Source organism: Salminus brasiliensis, chromosome 22, assembly GCF_030463535.1.
Source record: "Salminus brasiliensis chromosome 22, fSalBra1.hap2, whole genome shotgun sequence".
Lineage (NCBI taxonomy): Eukaryota > Metazoa > Chordata > Actinopteri > Characiformes > Bryconidae > Salminus > Salminus brasiliensis.
In genome coordinates, this window is record NC_132899.1 from 18,596,082 (window position 1) to 18,620,258 (window position 24,177).

At 40.3% G+C, this 24,177-nt stretch overlaps 1 protein-coding gene across 1 annotated transcript; it reads right to left on the reverse strand.

Moving 5' to 3' along the window:
• Window positions 1–1,914: 1,914 nt before the first annotated feature.
• On the reverse strand, window positions 1,915–20,707 carry tbx21 (T-box transcription factor 21). The gene is made up of 6 exons (XM_072667657.1): window positions 19,902–20,707; window positions 9,383–9,537; window positions 8,235–8,356; window positions 7,828–7,986; window positions 7,463–7,524; window positions 1,915–6,852 (listed from the first exon to the last, which is right to left on the reverse strand). The coding sequence occupies exons 1-6, from the start codon at window positions 20,387–20,389 to the stop codon at window positions 6,057–6,059; spliced, it is 1,782 nt and encodes a 593-aa protein (XP_072523758.1). The 5' UTR covers window positions 20,390–20,707; the 3' UTR covers window positions 1,915–6,056.
• Between the last annotated feature and the right edge of the window lie 3,470 nt (window positions 20,708–24,177).

Sequence of the window (24,177 nt, forward strand, 5' to 3'; positions counted from 1 at the left end):
AAGTTAGGAATGAAAAGGTGTCTCTGTCCTTAAAAAGGCGATTGACCTTCTTGCACAAAATACATACCCCAGACCACGTTTTCCATTCTCTGCCCTCCTACAGTCATATTCAATGCCTCCTTATACCACAACCACATTGTAAATATGTGGTCTGAAGTCTGGTCTCACACAGTGTTATCTAGCTTAAGCCTTAACTCTTCTTACTGATAAAGAATTTTTCCCTAGGGTAGAAATCTAAAGAGATTAGGGAGCTCCTTGTTACGGGGTGGTCAGGGAGCAGACCCAAGTGCAGGAACTTAAGGACAGATCTTAAGTGATGCAAGGAGAGGGATGTGTGTAATGTGACTGGGCATGTTTTTGTGCACTGTGGGAGAAAAGTTTGATTTGATCCGGCAACCCTGGTAGTGGAGGACGCAAGCACAGGCAATGGCGGGAATTACACCCCTTAGAATTATGAAGTGAAAAAGATGGGAAAAACAAACAAAGACGAGGCCAAGATGGCGTAGCTCAGACCAAGTACAGTTAGTGCTAAAACCAAATAAATGCACCCAGCTGTCTCTCGCTCTCTGGAGAGGGAACTGATTGATGCAGATCTTTAAACAATGAAACTGAAGCTCAAAGCTTCAACTCCTTTTATTTCTCTCTTCAAACATTCTTTAAACATTTCTCTTTTCAACTTCCTTCTTGTTTCAAACTGTTCTCTTTCTTTCTCTTCTGTGTACCGTACCGGTCACCCCTCTACAAAGGTGTGACAGAGAAGTGTTGCTTGTCACAGTCTTAAATGCTGTGACAGCCAGGTGTGTCTGGTTGGCACTGATTACTCCTAGAGGTTCTGGGAATTGGAGTTCTCTTGGGTAACAATGCCTCGTTGCCCTCTGCTGGTAGGCGGAAGCACAGACTGACCCCTTACACTCTTGGTATTTCACACTCTTGGTATTTCACTGGATTTTACAAACTTTCTGCACAATTACTGGCTAAATGTAAACAAATACATCCATAGCTGAATGAATTCATTAGAAGTGTTGGCCACAAACATTTGGATGTAAAGTGTACCACAATATCAACATTACATATACAACTTGACACATTGACCAATAAAATGGCTATATTTGCATTGTAGACATCACAACCCCTGGTTCCTACTGCTAACACTGTAAAAATTAGAGTTGCATCTGAGCGATTCTCCTTTTAAATCCTTACCATTCAGTAGCTATCTGTGGTTGCTGTGGAGTTCCAAAAAGTGCAACAGGCCCTAATGCTCTGCTGGGGTTGATGAATATCTCCTATACTCCTATCTGCAGCGATACTGGCCACTCCAGTTCTAAGAACAAATGGGTATGAGTCAATTGAGGACTGCATGCATTGTTGTATACATTTTTCTGTATTTTTGTGTTAAAACTAATCAAGTATTTATTCAAGAGAGGAGAAGAAAGGGATGTGGAATTAACTTTAGTCACATGCATTTGTACAGAATTATTTTCATGGTAGATTCTCTTGCACGCGTAAGGACATTATTTCTTTGTTCAAAGTCACAGCTCACCCAGAGAAGCTTCCTCTAATAGGATTAATTCTAATTTGGTCCCTCACACAGGAAGCACACAGACGGCACAGAGAGTAACAGCATTATACTGAATGCTGAACTGCTCTTCTTAGGGTTAATAAATTTTTATATGTGTACTTTAATGAAATAATTTAAATGTCTTAACTGTGTTGTTAATGTATGCTATTATATTTAAATGCAAAGTTAACATGAATAAACTGTCATTGCAAGTAACCAGCTAATTTCAGTACAAGGAAGGTGTTACATGCATGTAAAATCTAAAATTGTTGGATTATATAAAAAAACATCCCCCTAGGCTTTGCAGAAACATCCAGTGCATGCCGCAACTTTACAATGAATAAAAACTCAATTCATGACAACACTGAAAACATGTTTAATAAATAAAAGAATTAACGATGAAGAAATGTTGCATATTTAAGCATTTATTACATTTAGAACAAATTAAATACAGTCTGTACATTTATTGGCATTATTATGGGGGCATTTCCGCTATGTATGGGCTTCACTGGGTTTGGCTTCAACCAGATGATGAAGGATATTTATCCTTATCTTGTCTTTATAGTATCCTTTTTAACAGATAACACTGTGGTTGCCCAAGTCCAAGTTCAGATGATTCCAATGGAACAATATAGAAATGTCAAGCAGAAACAACCTGATACCTCTGAGATACAAGTCATTCTGCTCATAGGAATCTTGGGGATAACTTGAGGAAAGATCTCCTCACACGTGATTCCTAAATAAAGACTTAAATGTCCACTAGGGGTCACCTAAACATAGATTGTCATCCTAACAATATTATACACAACCTCTAGGAGTGCAGTGTGCACCAAATATTGTAACAAAGATTCAAAAGCCAGAATAAAAAAAAGTTCATGATAAATCTCTTAAATTAATATTAACACTTTTGTTTAATTGCACTTGAAATTAGAAATGGTTCACTAACATCAATTGTCAGTTCAGGTCATAGCCGTCCACTGTTTGTATTTTATAACACGTAAAATCCCAAGTTACTAAACAAAACCATGTTATTTCAACTCAGTAATAACTCTCAACATGTCTGTCGCTTATCTCCTCACACGTCATGGAGCTGAATGTTCATTGGCACACATTTGCCCTGAGCATAAAATTTGACCCCAGGTTTACAACCAGCGCTGTGAGAAACCTTATTGTGATTGTCCTCTTGATTATATTGCTAATATTTAATTTGGTTTCAAATGAAAATGAATACGAACTGCTCCCCCGTCAAGGTAAACGACTGGTCACTGGTCAGTGACAACAGATTGAAGCTTTAAGTTTCCATCTGCTGTGTCTCAACAAATTACAATTCCTTGGAAAACTCTATAAAAACACACAGAAGGTTCCAAAAAAAAGTCATAAAAGTCATATTTTAAGCATTTTTATCATTTCTTTTTACAATGGCTATACAGAGAACAAGTGCAGTCTTGTTATTGAGGTGGCTGCAGCGCTCAGTGGCTGATAAACACTTGTTCAAAGGAATCTGAAGACTGTTTCTTTGTCGCCCCTCATGTGATGTGTATGTGTGTGTGCGTATTTATCCTCAGCGGTCCATCGTCTGTGGCTTGCTATGTAAATTGCACCAGTTGAATATGCTGAACTGAAGAATGTGAAAGACAAACAATGCGTCTTTCAGCTGGTGGTATTGTACAGTTTGTCTTCAAAGTCAGTGTACTAGCGTTCTCAGGGCTGTCTCTGGTCTTTCGCACTGGCGGCCTGTCGCCCACTGAGCTGTCGAAGGTCATTCTCACCTTCAGCAGTCTGCAGGCCCTGATAGGCTGAGACTGAGGGCCTATTCTTCCTCTCTGTCATTGAGGTCTGCTCGTGGGGGCTGTGTGTGAGCTGCTCTGTTGTCTGACTAAAGATGATGTCCAGTCACCATGATGCCCCTGCCAGGTGTCCGTTTTTCCACCCTGTCTGTCTGCATGCTGTCGTTGTCCTCCTGCTGCGAGAAGCCCCAAGACTGTGCTGCTGTTGGGTTAACTATGTTCTTTAAAGGTTTATCAGACTGACATTGATGTGGTTTGGCCTTGGCTCAGTTTAAATACTATAACACAACAGTACTTCTTATATTAGCTTTGTTTGGCCTAATAAAGTCCAATCCAAAATCCAACGCAGCCTTTTACACTTAGTTATAAACACTACTGACTTTTACACACTTTTTTCTTGCTTTCTATCTTTGCATAGATCATGTGAATGCACATTAAAATGACAGATCAACTGAGGCTTCTGAGATGCACATTTTATGTCATAAGCTGTTTATGTTTATGCTCATTTTCAATTACCTTACAGAGAAGAACAGCAGACAAAGGACCTGTTTGATCTTCATGTCATATTAAAGGGGCCCATTTGACTTGAATTATGGTTCTTGTATTATGTTTCTTCCCCTTAATCCCACTTGCAATGTTTGTAAGATTCTAAGTATCAAAATGTCATAATTAAATTTTACATAAACATTACATACACTATATAGACATAAGTACTGAGACACATGCTCATTCAATGTTTCTTCAGAAAGGAAAATGTTGGAAGGTCTTCTATTGGATTTTGTAGAATTGCTGTGAGAGCGTCAATGAGGTCAGGATGTTGGATGATCACCACCCCACCTCACCCCCAACTCCCCAACTCATCCCAAAACTACTGGATGGAGCACCATCATTCCAGAGAACACAGTTCCACTGCTCCACAGCTCAACATTGCAGGGTCTTTATCCCCATTCTAGCACACCAATAGATTTGCGTTTATTTGTTCCAGAGATTCCTATTCTACTGGCTATACCTCTCTAAAAAGATATGACAAGCAAAGTGTGTACATTTGCACATCTGTACCAGCAATGGATGCACATTAGAATAGCTGAATGCATTCATTAGAAGGAGACCACAAACATTTGAAAATATAGTGTATGTCAGTATATCATACTTCCAGATGCCTTATATGTTCCGTATGACTCCATATACTACAATACCTAATGGTTTCTAGTGTGTTGTCTGAGTGGGCAGTTTTTAAATGTGCATATTGATCATGGTCTTCAGCTTTGCAGGGATGCAGGCATTTTCACATTGATCGGGAGCGCAAATTTAGGTCTCTGTTTTAGGCAATCCCAAAAGTGCTGTATTTAGTACTTCAGGCTTCAGTTCAGAATTTCAAATGATGTTTCAGTTCACATCACAAATGATACTGTTGTCCTGCATGTAGCACAAACCTACTGAGGTATGTTGAAGAACATAAAATTACAGAAGCATGATTTAGCAGGGAAGAAGTGTGGAAGGTCAACAGGAGGCGAAGAGACAGGCTGAGTGAAACGAGCACTGACATCTCAGGGCAGTCACTCACAAATCTATTGTTTCCTTTAATAGCACTTGCCAGGCTCTTACAGCATATGACTTTATATGACCCTTATGCCTCATTTAAGCTAGTAAGAATGTAAACCTCTATAAGGACATTGTAAGCTGACAAAGGTAAAATTGAAATCTGATGTACTTGTGTGCATGTAAGTATGTGTGTATGTGTGGGAGAGGGAGCGAAAGACAGAGATGTGAGGGACTGGACAGCTCCTTTGGGGAAGTGTCAGCAGGTGTGTGAGGACTTCTTTAAATCGAGACCTGCTGCAGCTTTTGAATTCAGCCAGGTCTGTGTGTGTGTGTGTGTGTGTTTGTTTGTTTCTTCAGGCCAGTATTTTGGTACAGTCACATCATCTAGACTCCTGAGCCCCTCACCATGTTTGACAGTGACCTTCAGAGCATCTCTAGCTGACCTAAACCACCGAACAGCTACCACAGGGAAGGAACACAACAAAGAACATGTTGAGGGCCAGCTAGGACATAGAAGGGAGAGCGAATGACACCAGTGCTATAGCACAGTCTCTTATTGGCCTCTACCATGCCCTCCAGCTCACCTCCAGCCACCCACAGAGCTCTGCCCCAAACAGAGTGCTATACAAAAAAATATATAAAATATATTACAATACATTTTATTTATAATTTGGAATATAATTATATATAACCTACAATGTTGATGTTATACCAAAACCTCATGAGGTCCATTTATTTCATATATATAGTATCTGATGTATATAAATGCCCACTGCCCTTTACGCCATATGAACATCCCTCTGAAGAAACCCATAGAAATGGTCTAAAAATACTTGCAACTTTACCATTTTAGATATGTCAAATGTTCTTAAGATTCACAATTTCCTATAATGTAGTATCTGTCAAAAGTGTGAATACACTCAAAAGGATTTTTACATAATTGTCTGTGTTTAATTATAGAGCATATTACCAAAATTATATTTTTCTCAGCAATTTTTGGGGTCAGACAGCAGGTCATACTCACTTTAAAGATTAATAGTATCGGTGTTTCAAAAGATTTTGTAACCACAGCGATGATCATTTATCTATTCATTTTCATAAAGGGCACCACAGCTCTGTGGGTTGGGAGACAGCTGGGCCAATCTAGGTGGGGTGGTGACTGATGGCTCTCAGTGGCCATAGAAACCAAAGTAGCCTGCATCGCTGCTGTTGTCCTTCTCGCAAGTGTCATTGCCACGATTAGGAGGGGAATTCTCGGTGCTGGAGGCGTAGGGTGACACTCGTCTTTTCTTACTCTCTCCACTCTCGAATAGGCCCGAGTCGGCAGAGTCCACAGATTTGACGGAAGGCGTCTCCATCCAGGGGTCATCCCCACCCTCTTTGGGCTTGTCCTGGAGCAGTGGCAGCCTCAAGGACTCAAGGAGCGAGGAAGGAGGGTGCAAGCGGGAATTGACAGACGAGGGAGAGGAGGAAGTAGCAGGGGAGGACACAGGGTGGAACCAGCTGAGGCCAGAGGTGGGTTTCCCCGGGTGGGGGTGATTGAGGTACTGTGGTGATGGCCTCCCTGTGCTCCATGTCCCGGGGCTGGGGCTGGACACTGGTCCAGTTGCGAAGGGGTTATCTGGGTAATAGCTGAGCGGGTGGTGGGGTGACGTCTGCAGAGGGAAGGGCTTGTACAGGCTGTTGGCTGAATAGTCTCCATCATATGTGTTGAAGTCCAGGCGATTAGGGGTGACTGCCTGCTGCCCGGGGAGGTACCAGCGGCCGTGGGAGCCAGCGGGCGGGTCTTTGGGGCCCTGGTGGGCCATGCTGACAGGCTCGCGGCTGTAGAAGCGGCTGTGCTGCAGTGGGCTCACATACTGCTCAGGCAGGTAAGGCTGGTGGGGGTAGCAGCTGCCCGACATGAGCTGCTGGCCCTCCGTGGGGGAGGGGGTGAGGCGGTCCGAGTCAGGCGGCGCGTAGAGGCTGTGTGGTAAACATCAAAGGTCAAATGTCAGATTCATCTGACAAAACCCCTGCAGAGGTGTTAACTGCAAATATCTCAGGGGAAATGCGTGAGCCTTGTTAACACCTAAAGAACAAAGCTTTTTGCACATTAATGTCTATGAACTGAGAATAGCATTACATTGAATACCATCTGAAAACCTTATAACTCTATTGTCTCTCCATCAGCAACTGTCTTTATGAGCAATGTATGAACATTTTATGACATTTAAGGAACATTTGAGACCAGCTTTGAGAACAACTTGTCCCAACTTTTTTAATTTTTTAATACACCTCCCTGTGCAGCTTAGACACATCATCAGTGATGTCACCTAGGGCCATTGAGTGTTTCGGGTCATTCAACATCCCAATAAGTTGGTATTTTGGAGATATGAGCTTTTGCTATGACCATGAAAGTATGTGCATATACATAATATATAAGAAAAGTTACTAGTTTTAAAATAATGGCATCCCATTTAAGTTAAGAAGGTTTTGTGCTCCTCCTGTAAATGTTTCCATTTTGGAGATATATTAATAATAAGGGCCTTATTTATTTATTCATACATTTGTTTGTTTAGAAAAAGTTACTTACGTGTCATAATTGTCCCGGAAACCTTTTGCGAAAGGGTTGTGGTCTATTTTCAGCTGCGTGATCTGTGCAAGAAAAGGTAGCAGCAGAAGAGAAAACAGAACAGAAAGGAATGAGTTTACTGTTGAAAAGGAATAACTTTTGTTCATGACTTCAGAACTACTCATTTAGGACCATGATATGCATGAAACGCCACCAAACACTGCACTCTGATGCAGCACTATTACCATTACAACATCCAGTCTGGTCAGTCTGTTTCATCCTACTCTACACAGACATACCTCACTTTAGTGGTTTTGTCGTAGGTATGATATGATTAAAAGAGAGAATAGAACCCACAGCGGGGTGAAGTAGATGAGGTGACTCACGTCTGCGTTCTGATAGGCCGTGACTGCAATGAACTGTGTCTCAGCGAAGATGAAGGTTTGTGATTTAGAGCTGAGGAAGGGATCCTCCGTTCCATCCTCCTTCACCTCCACTATGTGCAAGCGTGGCTGGTACTTATGGAGAGACTGCAGCACTATCATCTATATGGGGGCACAAAGAGATGCAGGAGAATGGAGTAAGAATGGGGGAGAAAAAGGAGGATCCGAACATACTTTATTCTTCAAATGATTACGAGATGTTTTGAAGAATATTCAACCTATCTTTGAGACAATAACCGGGTTCTAATTTTGCTTTTTATTTAAGATTGAATATAATTGTATGATCACATTTAATCAAAGGGCACAAAGGCCAGTGATAAAGAGTCTGAGTATATTTTGTCTGGGCTCACCTGTGCCATGTTATTGGAGCTGCCCTTGTTGTTGGTAAGTTTTAGCTTGCCAAAAGAGACTTCCTGTCTCATCCAGTGATTTCCAGTGTTGGGAGAATCAGGGTGCATATACATCCTGTTGCCTGAGCAAAAGAATAAGAAATATTTACCATTTACACAAACCACCCTGTGTTTAATGTCTAACATTCATAAATTAAATATGAAAAATGTTTTCTAAATGGTTATTCGTTTGGACGCACAGTTGGGCAAAAAACTTTGTTTTCGTTGATACAAATCCTTTACATCCTTTAAATAGCCAATTTTTATTCAAATACTTCTGTCATTTAGGACAAATCTCAGGTAGTTTGCTTTGCAGTCTATGTAGTTACTGAATGACAGGCCATTAAATTAAATGGCTAGACTTTTTAAAAGGCCTAAAATCCTAGACTTATTCATTAATAATTTTTTGAATAATAATTATTCAAAAATATATATAGGCATATATATTTTTTATTTAGCAATTAACTGGAAATTAACTGGAAAACTATATACTTTTCAAGTTATAGGACTAATGAATGAAAGCTGTTTTGTGGTTTTAACTTTCAGAAAGGTTCCTTACTCATTTACACAATTATTCTCTAATGAACAACCCACTAAAATGTTTTGGCAACCAAAAATGGTTCCCTCAGTAAAGCTTAAACTTAAACTTTTTGGCACCTTTATTTTTAAGAGTGTGTGAGGTATCAGGACGAGGCTGTGAAGTTAACACATTAATCTTGATAAAATGATGAATCTTTCAACCCTTTTCTTTATTGATAAGACTATAAAATTTGAAATTTGACCCTGGAGTTGAGCAGTGATTGGAATAAGTATGTCTTAATAACATAATGCTTCTCAGTCATTCCTGGCAATTGGCTGCAGTTCACAGCCACAATAGCAGGTCACATGCACAGGTTTAGTCTGATTGTGGTGTACAGTGACACCAGATATATTTCTTCTCACAGCCACAAAAAGACACACTACTGAGAACTGGTGTTTTTTCCCTGCAATGCACACTGACACACAACACGTAAACCACGATACAGATAAAGAAGAAGAAGAAGAAGAAAGAAAGCTACTTAAAGCAGATACCGTGCAGAAGCGAGTGTGTCTGTGTGATCTTTGAGTACCTGGCATGTTGCCTTCTGCTTTGCCACACTGCACCCACTTGCCTCCCTGGTACCTCCAGTGGTGCTGGTCAGCCAGAACTACGTCCACATACACATTGTAGTGAGCCGACGGGTCCAGAGAACTGATATTAAAGCTGAGGAAAGGGAACATCCTCCTGTTTCGAGAAAAGCACATAGAAACAAAGTGTGGGTGATTTCTGGAGAAATATACCTGAATGTGTTTATTTGGACATTAATTAGTTACATTTTTGCCCATCAACATTTTTTACAGCAAGCATGGTTTAAGAACTGAATCAAGGCTGGGCTTATCAAAACACCCTGTCTACAATTTTTTCACGTTTTATTTTATGCACATTGCTTAATAAAAGCCTTTACCACTATTTCATGATCATTAATAGAACCAACAGAAATATGTCCAAATTACCCCTTAAATCCTAGGTTAATGATGCAGTTAATAATCCTAGACCCAAAACTATTGTAAAGCTTACAAGACTTCTATTTAAAGGCCTGTAAAACTGATGCTTTAAGGGTTTAAAGAGATACACTGTTGGTTCTATGATGAATATACACTACAATGAATGACAGTACAAAACTGATGACAATTGCTGTTGTTTTATATTTACCCTAATACCTTTATATTTATAAACTCCATCAGTGTAGCACTACAGCATGGTTGTGTGTATGTGTATGTGTATGTACACTTGTGTGTGGATGAGTGTAGTAGTCTGCTGCAGCCCTCAGAGATGGAGGTGCAGACTATGTGTGAATTTTTAATGTGGCTGTTAATAAAAGATGTGCGGAGAAAAAGGCAGCTGATTGCTGCAGCTTTACTGGTAGAGCTTATTTTGATCGTAGATGATGCCACTGAGAAGAGGTAACCAAGAGGTCAGTGTCCCTAGACTGTACAATGAGGGAATCTGATCAAGTTCATCACACACTGCACACACGCAGAGGAACATTCTCATTCTCACACAACCCAACACACTCTCTTCTTTTTTCCCCGTTAATCCAGGAGTGCCTGAACGATTTGTCTTAGGGGGATAAATGTAGGTTTCGAAAGTTAAAAACAATATATAATTAGATTTTGTAATTTACACTGTGTTACTAAAATACTTAAATAAATTAAAATATGTTTAATAAAAAATACCATTTAAAAGAAAATTATGACTTTAATAAATCATATATAGTATTACATACATAGTTTTCTTTCTCATCGAGTGAGAGGATGAGGTCAGGGTAACTTTCTGGTGGGCCAAATCAAATGTGCCAACTTTTGGGAGGACCTGGGTTAAATAAACACATATTTATAATAATGAATGACATTCCCTGTGCCTAGTTGTGCTATATGTTCTATGGCATTGTCATATTATAACATATAATATTTATGTCATATAATAAACTTTTTTTTTACCATTTGATAATGATTAATTGCCCATTGTGTATAAATAGTAATGATCTGAAATTATCCGGAATAAAATATTTTTATCTTTTATATCTTTTATCTATTATATTCACAGAAGAAAAACATATTGGCATTAACAGTAACTCTGTGGCTTACTCATTAGAGAAACAGTATGTTGTGTGTTTGGTGTAAGAAAGTCACACAGAGAGAACTGGTTCAACAATAAGATAACAGCGCACTTGACATTTGGCATGTAATCTTATTCCCAACCCTGCTCCAGGCTGCAGCACTGTCAGCCTAACAACTTCACATCTGATCAGTCTCTGTATCACAATGCCACGTGTTTACTGCTCATTCATTAAGTCGTGCTGTGGTAGGCTCTGCTGCTCAAGCACAAACTTCCACTTCATTCTGATACTCCTGCCAGGTGCGAAAGTCAGACTGGTTTCGTCAAATGTGTACTTTATTTCATGAAATAATTATGATTATAACTATTATTCACTTTTTTAATATTATAAAACTATTATACACTGAAATGTAAATGCAAATATATATATAATAAAAGAAATACAATGCTAAGAAGTTTTGAACATAAAGTACTAGTTTATATGGTTGTGTAAAAAAATATTATTTTATTACATATATATTATATTTATTATAGAACATTTATATAATGTATAGGTTCTATAACATACATTTATGCAAATGTAACATACATTTTATGCCAAAAAAATGCAATAAAGCTCTGTTGGAAAACTCTTTAGAGAACCAGTATGTTCTTCGATGTCTTCACTCCAAAGAACTTCCCTGACACCTTCATAAGAGAGATTGTGGTGAATATAATAAAATGTAGTAATGCAATTTTTTTTATGCTTCCTTTATGTAGCAGAGTGAAATAAGTGGAAGGTGCACTTAAAAAAGAGAAACGCTCGCTTGATAAACGAGTGTGTAACTTATTAGCGCTAGGTTTATATGGTACCCCTTCTTGAAGCATGGTAGTTCCACACACGCTATGACTCCATACATGTCTCATACATCTCCGATTCAAAAAGTCAGAAATTTTGACATGTGACTTGACCTTTAGTGAACTCCTCAGTCCATGAAAGTGGAAGAGATGTAGGTAAAGTCCTCTCAGGCTTGTTTCTTTGACATTCACCACTTCACTGCTACAGGCTTACGATTGTGCCGTTGTGCATGCAACTGTCAAGAGCAATGCCTCTTTGACAATCAGATATTTAATGGAAGAATTCTAATGTGTGCATAGTAGACATAAACATGCCGTTCCACTTACTGAAATGTCCAGAGAGAGACTGAGGTACAGTCTTGTTTTACAGGAGTCGGAGAATGAAATGAATGATCCAATGACTAAGCATCCATAGTGGAGGACTGAGACGCTGATAGAAACCGGCTTTCTGATAGATACCGGTCTGTAGGTGACTACGCTCTAAAAAGGGTTCTTTGACTGATACCATAGAAGAACTGAAGAACCACTTTTGATTCCATACAGAACAATTTTGTAAAGGAGCTGTGAGTATACCTTTACATTGAGTTCTTTAAACCTTTAAAATGTACTTCACACATATATCTCCTTTACGAAAATGGTTCTTTATGGAAGCAAAAAACGGTTCTTTGCAGCACCTTTATTTTTAAGAGTGATAATTCATTCATACTCTTGGACAATTAACCCTATATGCTTTGTGACTATGTTCACCATTTGCGTTGGACGCAGATGGAATTTGGCCTCCTGTTTTAACCCATTCATGGATGTGAACACACACATACACACTGGTGAGCAAACACACAGTGAGCAAACACTGTGCCTGGAACAGTGCGCAGCAGAAATGGTTAAGAGCCTTGCTCAAAGGCCCAATAGTGGCAGCTTGTCTGCTAACCAAACCACTGACCATATAAAGCTCAGCTGGCAGTGGTGGGATTTGAATACACACCTCTACAGAGACTGGAGCCTACATCCAGCACCTCAGACCTTAGATTTCCTCAACTTTTGATGTTACCCTAAGGATTACTATTCGGTAACTACATGCAAAGCAATGCAAACTGGCGGTGTTGTTTGCAAGTTGTAACAAAGGGGAAATACCAAAACCATGGGTGGTTCAGATGAGTTTAAAAGGTTAGAAATTTGTCTCTCAAATAATAGCATTTATGTCTACATGTATGTATTTATTTACTTACATTTTATAAGTGAAACAGTTACAATTATAGATCATTCCTCCAACAGACATAAGTATCGTTTAGTGCTGAAGTGCATCCTGCAGCACCCTCAGTGCCTTTTGCAATTCCTGAAGACTTCCAGAAGGTTAAACATCTAAATGCATACTACAGTGGTACTTAAAATGTGATGGACCACTTAAAAAATGCAGGTCATTTTTGTCAAAAACTTTTTTAGTAATAAAAAGGATGGTCCTAATAATAATCATTTGGCTTATACCATATGGGTTAGGTAAACAAGACTGGTCTTGGCCCAATCTCAAAAGACAACTTTAACTCACAGCAAGCTCAAAAACCTTGGCGTGCTGGTGAGGTAGGGTGTGAGCTGATGACTACCTGTCTGAATGCCCATGTGCCAGCCACTAATAATCAGTCATCACTGTCAGACAGATACTGGCATTGTAAAGTCAGGATCTGATGGGTTTATTCTTCCATATCATCGATCAATATAAGTGAAAACAGAAACCAGAGAGCGGCCCGTCTCTGAACCATTTTACTCTCTCTGCCTCCTCAAGCTGACTGATAACTAGAGAGCATACTCCTGCCTCTTTCTTCCTCTGACTGAGCTTCATAGGTTGTCATACTTATCTAAAAAAGACGATTTATAAGAAATCAGTACCAGGCAAGGGGGAAACCTAAGGGTTTACCACAGAGAAATGAGTTTTGCATGAGTAGGAGGCATGTCTTTACTATGACAGAAATGGTTAACCTATGGAAACTTTCTTCACGTCTCCTTGACTCAATGGCAGAGTACAGACTCTGCCGGTAGGTGGTTGCCAAACACAGACATTCCTCCTCTACTGTCTAGGACTTTATTTGTGTTCAGAAAAGTCAATGAATTTCCATTTGCTTTTTTCTTCTTTTTACTGTTTTTGATCTGACTGCACTTGTCTTTACTCTGTCTGCAAAGGCGAGGTGTGCCTTAACCCGTAGATGTCTTTGGAGGGTATGTGAGCGTGAAGTGAAACTTAACAGAGAATAAAAACAACAGAGAAACATGCTATGCTAAAAACTGACCACTTCCTTTATAAGGCGAGAAAGCGCTCAGTGAGTCAGAAGGATGGCAGAGGCAAATAGATAAATAGATAGGGGAAAGAGAAGAGAAGAAGGTTAAAGATAGAGTGAAGTATGGGTGTGTGTGAGAGAGAGAGAAAGAAGAGAGACAGAGCGAGAGAGAGAGGGGGGAGAGAGAAATACAGAGGCAGGGATGTGAAGCAGAAGATAGCTGAGTGACTGGATATTCAGTGGGGAGAAGACTTTTCTCCTTGAGTGCACTCACTGATTCACCAGGACAGGAGTTCAGGTCCAGTTTATGTCACCGTTCGTACGCTTGATCATCTGTGATGAAAACATGCCAGTCTGCAGCTGCTGGTGGACATGGCCAGGTTTCTCTTTTTTCTTCCACTATATTGGGCCTGTGTAAATTCCAATTCGATGGGTGTTGCTCTAAAGCAGAATCTAGCGTTCAGTAGATCTGCTTAGAGATACCTGGAGCACCCTCGTTAATTCCAAACGGCAGATTTTCAGTGGCAATCTAGGGTAGAATCAGTAGACTCTTAAAAATAAAAGTTCTTTAAAATACTCAGTTCTTGGCTTCACCCTATGGTTGAAAACAACTGTAGAACCTTTACATTACATGCAGGTTGATCTTTAGAAAGGGTCTTCATGCTGGGACACAGTTATTTAACATCTTAAACTCTATTTCAGACATTCACGCCTCACTCCAAGAACTTTAGAATTACTCGACCAGTTGGCATCGCCACCCATGTAATGACTGACTAACAGTCCTTCCTTAAGGCATTATAAGGGTCACCAAGTTAAGAGGTTAAAGAACCATCCATGTAAGGTTTTTCTAATGGAACTAAATAGTGGTCCTTCATTGGCATCACTCTCAAGAACCCCTTTTGGCACATTTATTTAAAAGAGTGTAGAATGTTTGTTGGGGATTATACCGATGCGGTGAGCTAAGAAACCACTTAACAAATGCTGATGGCAGAGCGGCGTCACTGTACGAGGCTCTAGCAGAGCTTTTTCTGTTGAAAAACAGAGTGAGCTCAGCAACCACAGTCACAGCCCTCATAACAGACAATCCCTTTGATCTTGATGTTGTTTTACTGAACTGCATCTGTCACATGTCATCTGCATCTATCAACGCTGCTCTTCTGGATTCTCCTGGAGGTTGCACCTAGCAGCTCTGTAGTGAGCAACCGCCACAAATCCACCAGCTACTGGGTACCATTACTGCTGAGGCCTGGCTGCTTGCAGCAACACTCTGCAATACTCCATGCAACCATCAACAGCTGAACAGGAAATGACATGTTCTTTGAAAAAAGAGAGAAAGAGAGAGCAAGAGAGAGAGAGAGAGCGAGAGAGCACAAATGCAAACATCTAAAATAGACAAAATATATCCTCTCCGCCTCGCAGACCAGAACACAGAACACCCCACGAAGACGACACAGTAACTTGCTGCCTTAAACAATATTCAAATACATGATATTATATGTAGAAACAATCAAAGAAATTAATAAGGACAATGGACAGCCCTTATATTCAGTGGGCGACTGTTATTTGTGCCATTTCTGATCATGTTACAATAAAGTGAAATTAATCTGGACTACAACAGAATCATCACCAACATTATAAATATGAAATCGTAGAATTATATTAAATGTGAACATGGAGAATTATATCAGGCCATGAAGACTTTGGTTTTAAAATGCATTAAATAATGCAATTTTCTTCCAGGGAATAAGTTGTTGGGAGTGATGTTCACACATAAGATTCTATGACTGAAAAAATGATTCATTGTTTCAAGTTCCTTTTTTTACAATATATTTTTAAGACCATACTGTGAAAAATTCGCTTTATATGCTAATCTTATTTAACTATTGGCTTTACCAAAGTAATCACTATACCATAAACAGCTGTCTGGAAACTTTCAAATGCGCTATCAGCTCCTTCAGACACTGAATTTCCAGATGTGAATTCGCTGAAGCAGAAAAGGTGTTTTATTTTCACTTTGAGCAGAGACCCATGATTCCTCTGAGTGTGGACTTCGCAGTAGACGGAATGGTAAGATCTACAAAGAAGCTGCTGAATCACATCTCCATGAAGAGCGCCTGAGACCCAACCAAAGTCTCCACCAACTTTGTTTAAAGAACACTCTCTTCACAAGTCACAAATATTATACGCTGAATATGTTAAATTATATATTTTATACTGCACATGATGAAATTATTTGCACATTATAAGCTGTTTCATATCACATGAAATACTTTATTTAATGATTTAATTATCTCTGTAATTATTCCTCTTACGGATTAGATTTTTGTGTACAATAATAATAATAATAATAATAATAATAATAATATATTTCAAAGTTCAAATCATTTCACAATCCAACACTAAATAAACCTCACATGTTACACGCTGATATGGTGCACCACATTAAAACCTGAGTACTGAAGTTCTGTAAATTATAGAGTAACTAAAAAAAATAGGGTCCTTATTGTTTCTCTTTAAAACTCTAAACTCAGTAAATAAAACTCAGGTCTTTTGATATTTTGATGGATGTCGGTCAATACGCCGGTCAGTACACTTTAGTGTTTTTAGAAAACAACTCAAGTCAGACGATTACTTATGCCCACACAAGCGTTTGCATGGTGTTAGAGAGCGTAAAGGTTAGTGGCAGAGCTGATACTGGAGGAACTGGAGACACTTTTAGAGGAGAACTTGAAAAGGGTTGAGGACCTCTGCTCTCGTCTCGGGCTTTGGGCCTTACAGCGCATTTCAAAGCCTCGGCTCGGACTGCATCTCACCACACTTCTGAGGAAGCTTGCCTCGCTGCACAGACTACCAGACCAGAGGAGAGAGAGCGAAGAAAGAGCAAGACAGAGCGCGAGAAAGAGGAAAAAAAATCACCTTCCTTCATTTCCTGCACTTCAAAGCTACCTCCACTGATGTATATGGCCATCTGAGTTTCTGCAGCAACCCCCCCCTCCTCATCCCCCCTCGGCCTTGCCACCCCCACCCAAGTCTTCCTGCTCCTAAGGTTGAATGAACTAAGCTGGGCCACTTGTTGGCACAGAGATCCACCACTTCAAAACCCCATTATATAAAGGTCTCACCTACAGAACACACTTTTGCCCTAATTTACATGTGGTTGCTCCCTGAACATGAAAAACACATTATGTACAGTAATAATGTGCTTTCTGTTTCTGAAATTGGAACAATCTATGCAGATCATATGTAATACATGGTTTTAAGACCAGAGTTAATTCATTATTACTTTAAATATGTAATAATCCAAATATGGATGTGCTTCAATGAGTAAAGTTTGCTTGCCAGAAATGAATTGGTTCTTCTTGAGTTCTCCTGAAGAGCGATTTACCTATTGCTTCCTTTTATGATCAATAAATCTACAAATAAAAGAATTGATCAAGCTGAAACATCACTGGACTCCACACAACATCACACTACATACCTGCTACTCTCAGTTAAGCTGGAACCGAAAGTCTACTCTCCTCTTTACTGTGTGTACTGAGAAGTCCAAAACTTGTGGTCTGCTAGTTACAATATGTGGGTGTCTCAAGGTCTTCTATTATATGAAATTGTCCTTGTGAAACTCCAGTGAAGCTTCCTCCTCTGTTTATTGCGTGCTTTATGTTATGGTTGCTGTCAACTCTGTACTATATGCTTCACTTACGAGTGGCTGTTGTTGGCACAGAACTGTTTTTTTTGTAATGTCTCCATGCACAGAATCATTTTTCTCAAGGCACTGTCTGACCAACAGATTCAGAATGTGTGTGCAGGCATGTGTGTGTGCCTGTGTGTGCGTTGTAGGCGAGATGTATTAATTACTTCAATTATACGAGCAGGGCAACCGTGGCTGCAATGTCATTTTCCGCAAGGTCTCAAGGCATCTGCCACCACGAGTTACATCAAAAAGTGTGTATTCTCACATACCCCTGTTGCACATGACCACTTCGAACACACAAATGCACCCACACACATGCACATACGCACACACAACTACTACATACGGACCTCAAACAATACACATAAGATAAACTTTTTTCAAAATTGATGGGATACAAATTACAATCAAGTTTGCATCAAATTATAAGTAAATATATATTAATCTGCTTGAACTAATCAACTGCATTTAACTTTCATAGTGTTTCAATTCAGTCTCGTACAGTAACACTGAGACGTTCAAAAACTATCTGAAGCATCTGCATGATCATTGCCATCGCTGCCATAAAGGTGCTACAAAGGATTCTTTGTATGATGCCTTTCTTTGTAGTGCGTTTTTCTAAAGAAGAACCTTAAATTGGTAAAGAACCTCTATCAATTATTATACCTAACATCAAGACCAGTATAAACAACCTTTATACTGACCAAAAAAGGGTTCTTCTTCTGCACTGCTCAAAGAACCATTTATAGCGCCTTTATTTTTAAGAGAGAAGAAAACAGATAGACAGAAGGCCAAAAACACGCCTGTGCACTATTTTACTGATAACAAAAATGTAAGGACACTTTATTGTGACAAATACACACTTTATTTGATGGAAATGTTATTCAAGAGCTGTCCTTTAATTGTCAAAGACACCGAAGATTAACTGCTCTGATGACATGATTACATGGCATTGATGTGGGTCACCAGAATCAGAGTGCGGCCTACTCAGCTAAACATCTTGTTGAAATATCTAGGCCAACTTTCTCTGTGTTAATAATGTAGCTTTCAGATTAGGGTCTGTCTAATCATCTGCCACACCTGAAGCAGTTTCATAATGAGAAGTATATTCATTCGTAAAAAAAAGTAGGCATAATCTACACAGTCAGCTACGAATAAAATGGCTACGGCCACGAATTTACCAAAACTGAAAATTATTAATGCAGGAAATGCGAAATCACTTCACAACAATTTCACAAAATTGCAATTATAGTAATTAATAAAATACTTATTAGCAAAAAAATATTTGCAGGCCTAATTTAAACTATTTAATAAATAGTTCATCAATCATCTAGAAAAAAAGGCTGACGCATAATCTGAATATTCAGCAGGTCAATTCTGATGTCTTTTACGCTCACTGAAGCGATGAGAACTTTGTCCTCTTTAAGGATTCCTCTATCTACAACCATTTCCTTCACTTTTATCTATTTTTCTCACTTGCAGCTATTTGACATCAACTTCTCACTCCACCCTACACTAATCGTCTTCCTCATCCTCTTTCCTCCACTCTGAGGTTCTTCTCAAAGATCTCTTCTACTTTCAAACACTGCAAAGGTCATTGCTAACAGGTTTCAACAAATCTACTACGTCTTCATTAGCGTTCTTAAAAGAGGTTAGGGAATTAGACTTTTTTTGTTCATTTTGGTCTCTGCCCTAAACAAGAACTCCACACATGACCTAGAAGAACCGACTAAAGACCTGTTTACATTCACTCTAAAACTCAGAGTGGGTCTGAGTGAGGGAACTCTTGGCCTAAATGACCTCTCTCGCTCCCTCTATATCCATCCCTCTCCTAATTAGCCTTCTAAATTTAAGAGACAGCTCGATTTCATGTCCACCTGCTTCAGCTGGCACCGCACACTCTATTCACTGGGCATTTCTTCCTCGCCCCCCTACATCACTTACATTACCCTGAACACGCTGCACTAAGTATAGGCTCTGTAGACCAGTTCTGTAAACTCCTGCTCCATCCTCTTGACCAGGTCCAATGCTGACATCCCCCCGCTGCTTTTACGCATTGTAATCCCCCCCAATGCCGAAAAAAAAGAAAGAAACACCCAGCCAGGATGCCCTCTAACCCCATTTCTACTCCCTCTACTCCCCCCCCCCCCAACACCGCCCCCCCCATACACACATTCATACGTTCACCCACTTACCTGCCCTGTTTGGTGATGATCATCTCGGTCTGGTACTTGTGAAACTTGGCCCACAGCGGGTAGTTGTTGAGGAGGACCTGCGTCTTGCCGCACACCTGCAGGCCGGGGAGCGCGCACAGCGGCGGCGCCCGCGGGTATCCGTGCTGCAGGTGCGCGGCGTGGTGATGATGGGAAGGAGGAGTAGGAGCGGGATGGTGAGGATGGTGGGGGTGCTCCGGGTAAGTTGGGTAAACGTCCGCTGCTGTCCCGTACCCCTGTCCCGTCCCGCCGCGGCCGAAATGGCAGCTGGCGAGCGGCGCGCCAGCGAAGTACCTGCTCTGCTCCGCGTGGAAGGGCAGCGGCGCGCTCTCGTGCCCGTCAGCCAGTGGCTCGGGTCGGTGGTGCAGCCCCGGCTTCTCGCGGTGCGCCGCGTCCACGTCCTTGGGGAAGCTGTGCGCGTCCGCTCCATTCAGCATGTTGGGCTGAAAGTTGCCGCCTATGCCGCCCATGCGCAGCGCCGCTCCGAGCTTAACGCGTGCGGGAGCATAGGCTTTCTCCAGCCGGAGAGAAAAACTAGCGCAAAAACAACTACAAGAAGAACAACAAGAAGCACACAACAACCAGAACTTTCGTGTGAATCTCTCCAAAACCCAAAAAACAACAGCAACAACAAAAAAGATCTCTTCAGCACCGACTCTGTTGCGTAAAAGCGAGAGAGAGACTTCTAAAAGAGAGTGAGTGAGAATTACGCAGACACCGCGAGCAGTCCCATAGCTATTATGGCTTAATGAGGTTCTGCGTTTCTTGGTTTTATTTCACTACGCTGGATGTGTTGCTGCTAAATAAAACTTTTTTTAAAAGCTCAGAATGACAGACCCACTGAGTCAAGCGCGTGCAGGCTGTGATATATCCATTTGGTGGCTGCTGAGTGGAGGGAGGGGCTGAGGACAGGAGCAGGACGCTGATAGGACGTGTTCAGTTGTTTTCCCACCCGTTTTCCGACCGCCCCGCCCTCTTATGGTCGTATTGGCCCGCCTCTTACAGCGGAGTGCGGGTAACAAGGGGGATTACAAGCGGCCAATTAGAGCCAGTGGTAGCGCAAGTGGGGCGGGACTTGTTGGAAAACGGGTAGGCCTTCCCCCCTGCGCTCCCCTGTTCAGTTCATCGGGCCTGTGGGTAAAGAGGCACCTTCACGTTTAGCTCTTTGCGCTGTTTTAGACTGTTTTCTCGTTTCTTCACTATGTGAAGTTGACGTTCACTGTGTTGTTCAAGTCGTAGAAACTCAAAACAGAAGCATAACGGCCGTCAGATTAAGAGAGAGAAAGAAAAAAAAGAAAACGCTTCAATGAGACTAACCCATGATTTACAGAAATGGAGGAATTTATGGTGAGCCCCGTGGTAAAGATAACCCTTGTTATATATATATATATATATATATATATATATATATATATTTTTTTTTTTTTTTTTTTTTTTTTTTCCCCTTAAAAATAAGGTGGCTTCAAATGGGTGATGCTATGCTGATGCTATTGATGAACCATGTCTGTAATAGAGACAAGTCAAGTGCTGACTATTTAGACATTTATTCAATTCTTCACACTCACACGTCTCCATTACAAACATGCTTCTTTAAGTAAAGTGGTTCTTCTATGGTATTGCTTTAATAACCTTTGGTATTTTCATTTCTTAGAGTGTACATTACTGTACACCAGAGCACACAATTTAAACCAATTCATGCAATCTTGCAATGAGCTTAGTTTGGCTGTTCAATCCACTGCACAACATTACCATCCGTCCTGCTTCTTATCCACTTTTTCCTGGTCTGGGTCAAGGTAATATATAATTATAAGAATTATTACAGTTATAAACTTTTTCATATCAATCCAGCAAGTTAGTAAAAAATCTTTTTCTTGTCATTTTTATCATTTATTACATTCATTATTTTCACTTATTTTGAAAATGTCAACAATCCTTTATGTTGGATCAAAATATCATGATCAGCAAAATTTAATCACATTTCATAACTCTAGGTAAAGCTTTTTGTTGCTTCTGTAAAGTCGCCGTTTTAGAGAAACGTGTGTTTTATATTATTAGTTTAGCAGTGATAATGTTCAAGAATAACCATTATTCATTTTACAACATTACAGTTTTTTATTTTATTTCAGTGAGGAAGCCAGAGACCTATAAAAACAGAAAAAAACAACAACAACAATGAATAAGATATTTTCAGGAACAAACAGGACAAAATGCCATGTTTCAAAATCTTGAATATAAGAGAACAATAATAAAAAATTAAAGACAAAAATAAAAATAAAGATCCAATTGAAAAAGGCTACAACTGATCTACAACAGAAAACAGCAGGTAAAACAAACAAATAAACAAACACAGTTTGTCTTCACTGTCTTTCTGAGGTGTTTTCATGTTGTGTTTTTCTGAGGTGTGCATACTTAATATTTTTCAATGCAATTAATTAGAAATTACCCCCCATCACCAGACCCAGTGGAAAATATAGGAATTGTGGAGTGGTGTGGAGTTTTTTTCATACACGAACACCACACGCAGACTCACAGAGAGAGAGAGAGAAAGAGAGAGAGAGAGTGAGAGAACCCCCCAGTACAGGTATGACACAGTTCTCTCTCAACACTGTCATTGCTCTAATTCCACTTTCTGTATCTCTCCTAGCAAGGTGAGCTCACAAGGTCGCACGTTGAACTCATTGGTGTTGACACTCACGGCAGGAGCAACTCGTCCCCAGCGTTAAAGCTGACCAAAAGCCACCCAGGCGACCATCCCCCTGCCTCACCCCCTTCCACATACACAACCCTCTGAGGCTGAGCAGCACCTCTCTGGCTTTAGATCCTGCAGGCCAGCCCAGCGGTGCCCTGCGGAAGTCACCTGGTGTCCAAAATCAGCTCTCATCTACACTGTCCCAGCCATTACAACCAGCAGTTCTCACACATAAGCACACACACACACACACACAGGTTTTACATTTACTGTGACCTCTGCCTCTTTGTAGCCTGCAGTGGTAAGAACCATTTATTCAGTGGTTTTGAATGTTGCTAGGGGTTCGCACATCTAGTTGTCGCAGTTATCGCCGGTGGATGACAGCTCAAGTGTTTTTTTGGTTCCTGTAAACCAGACAGGAGAGTTTAGGCCTTTCACTGAAGTAGCCAGTCTTTGTTTTAGTGATTCAGTCTGACTGCATACTGTAAACTGTGCATCTTGCAAAATCAGGAAATCAGTTAAAAATAAAATAGGATTTTACACCATACACCAACATCTGTCCAAACATTTATGGAAACCCCTTCGTAGTAGTGAATTCAGTTGTATTATATTCAAATACACACATAAGAACAGGATGCTCTACAGCACCCACACATAAGTTGACCATGCATATGGCCAAGCACCAGCTAGCCCCATAGTATTGGGGGGAGCCCCATTCAATAATTTTGGGATGGGTTTGTGGAGTCTGTGATCCAGAAGTAATCATACAACATCAGTATCTGGTCCAACTAATGACTGAATGACACATCCTCACAGAAATCTACCATCATCAAGTGAAAAGCTACAGCAGCACATTGGGGACAGATTCATTCTTCATCTTAAGCGTGTCTACAAACTTTTGGTCATAGAGTGCCCACTCTAAAGGTAGCTTTGGGATGACGCTATAGAAGAACCACTGTTTTGTTCTGTTCCAGAACCTGATTTTCACAAAGCGTGTGCCAGTTTGAAGAATCTTTTGAAAGTTTAAAGAATCCCCACTTCATATAAAGGTTCGTATATATCATATTGATGTATGTCCAAGCCAAGAACCATTTAGGAACTTGTCAGGAATGTCCCCATTCCACTCTGCAATACATAATTAATTGGTTACACCAGAGTTCTCCAGATGGCTCTAAGCAGACATTCAGTAACATTGTCATGGGATTGACACTCTTGACTGGTACAGTAGAGGGTGAAGTCTTCATCAAGGCTGTCTTATCAGTTCTGCTAAAAAAGTGACATCTTTGTGAAACCTGTCACATACTTACTGTCAACATTTAGGAAACCTCAGGGAGAACTTGTTGAGAGTCTGTCTCCTGGATGTGAAGGTTGGGAAAGTAATTGTCACAATTCGATACTAATGAACACTGTGTAGACATGTAATAGTAGCCTTTCCCATTTTGTAAAATCATGTTAAATATTCCTCGTGCATGCTGTCAGTTTTTCTCCTGTTTCCAGTAGTAAGCAAGGGCTGATGAGAAAAGATCTGAGCATTCTTAGAAGTCACACCTGTTTTTTTTCTGTTTCTGG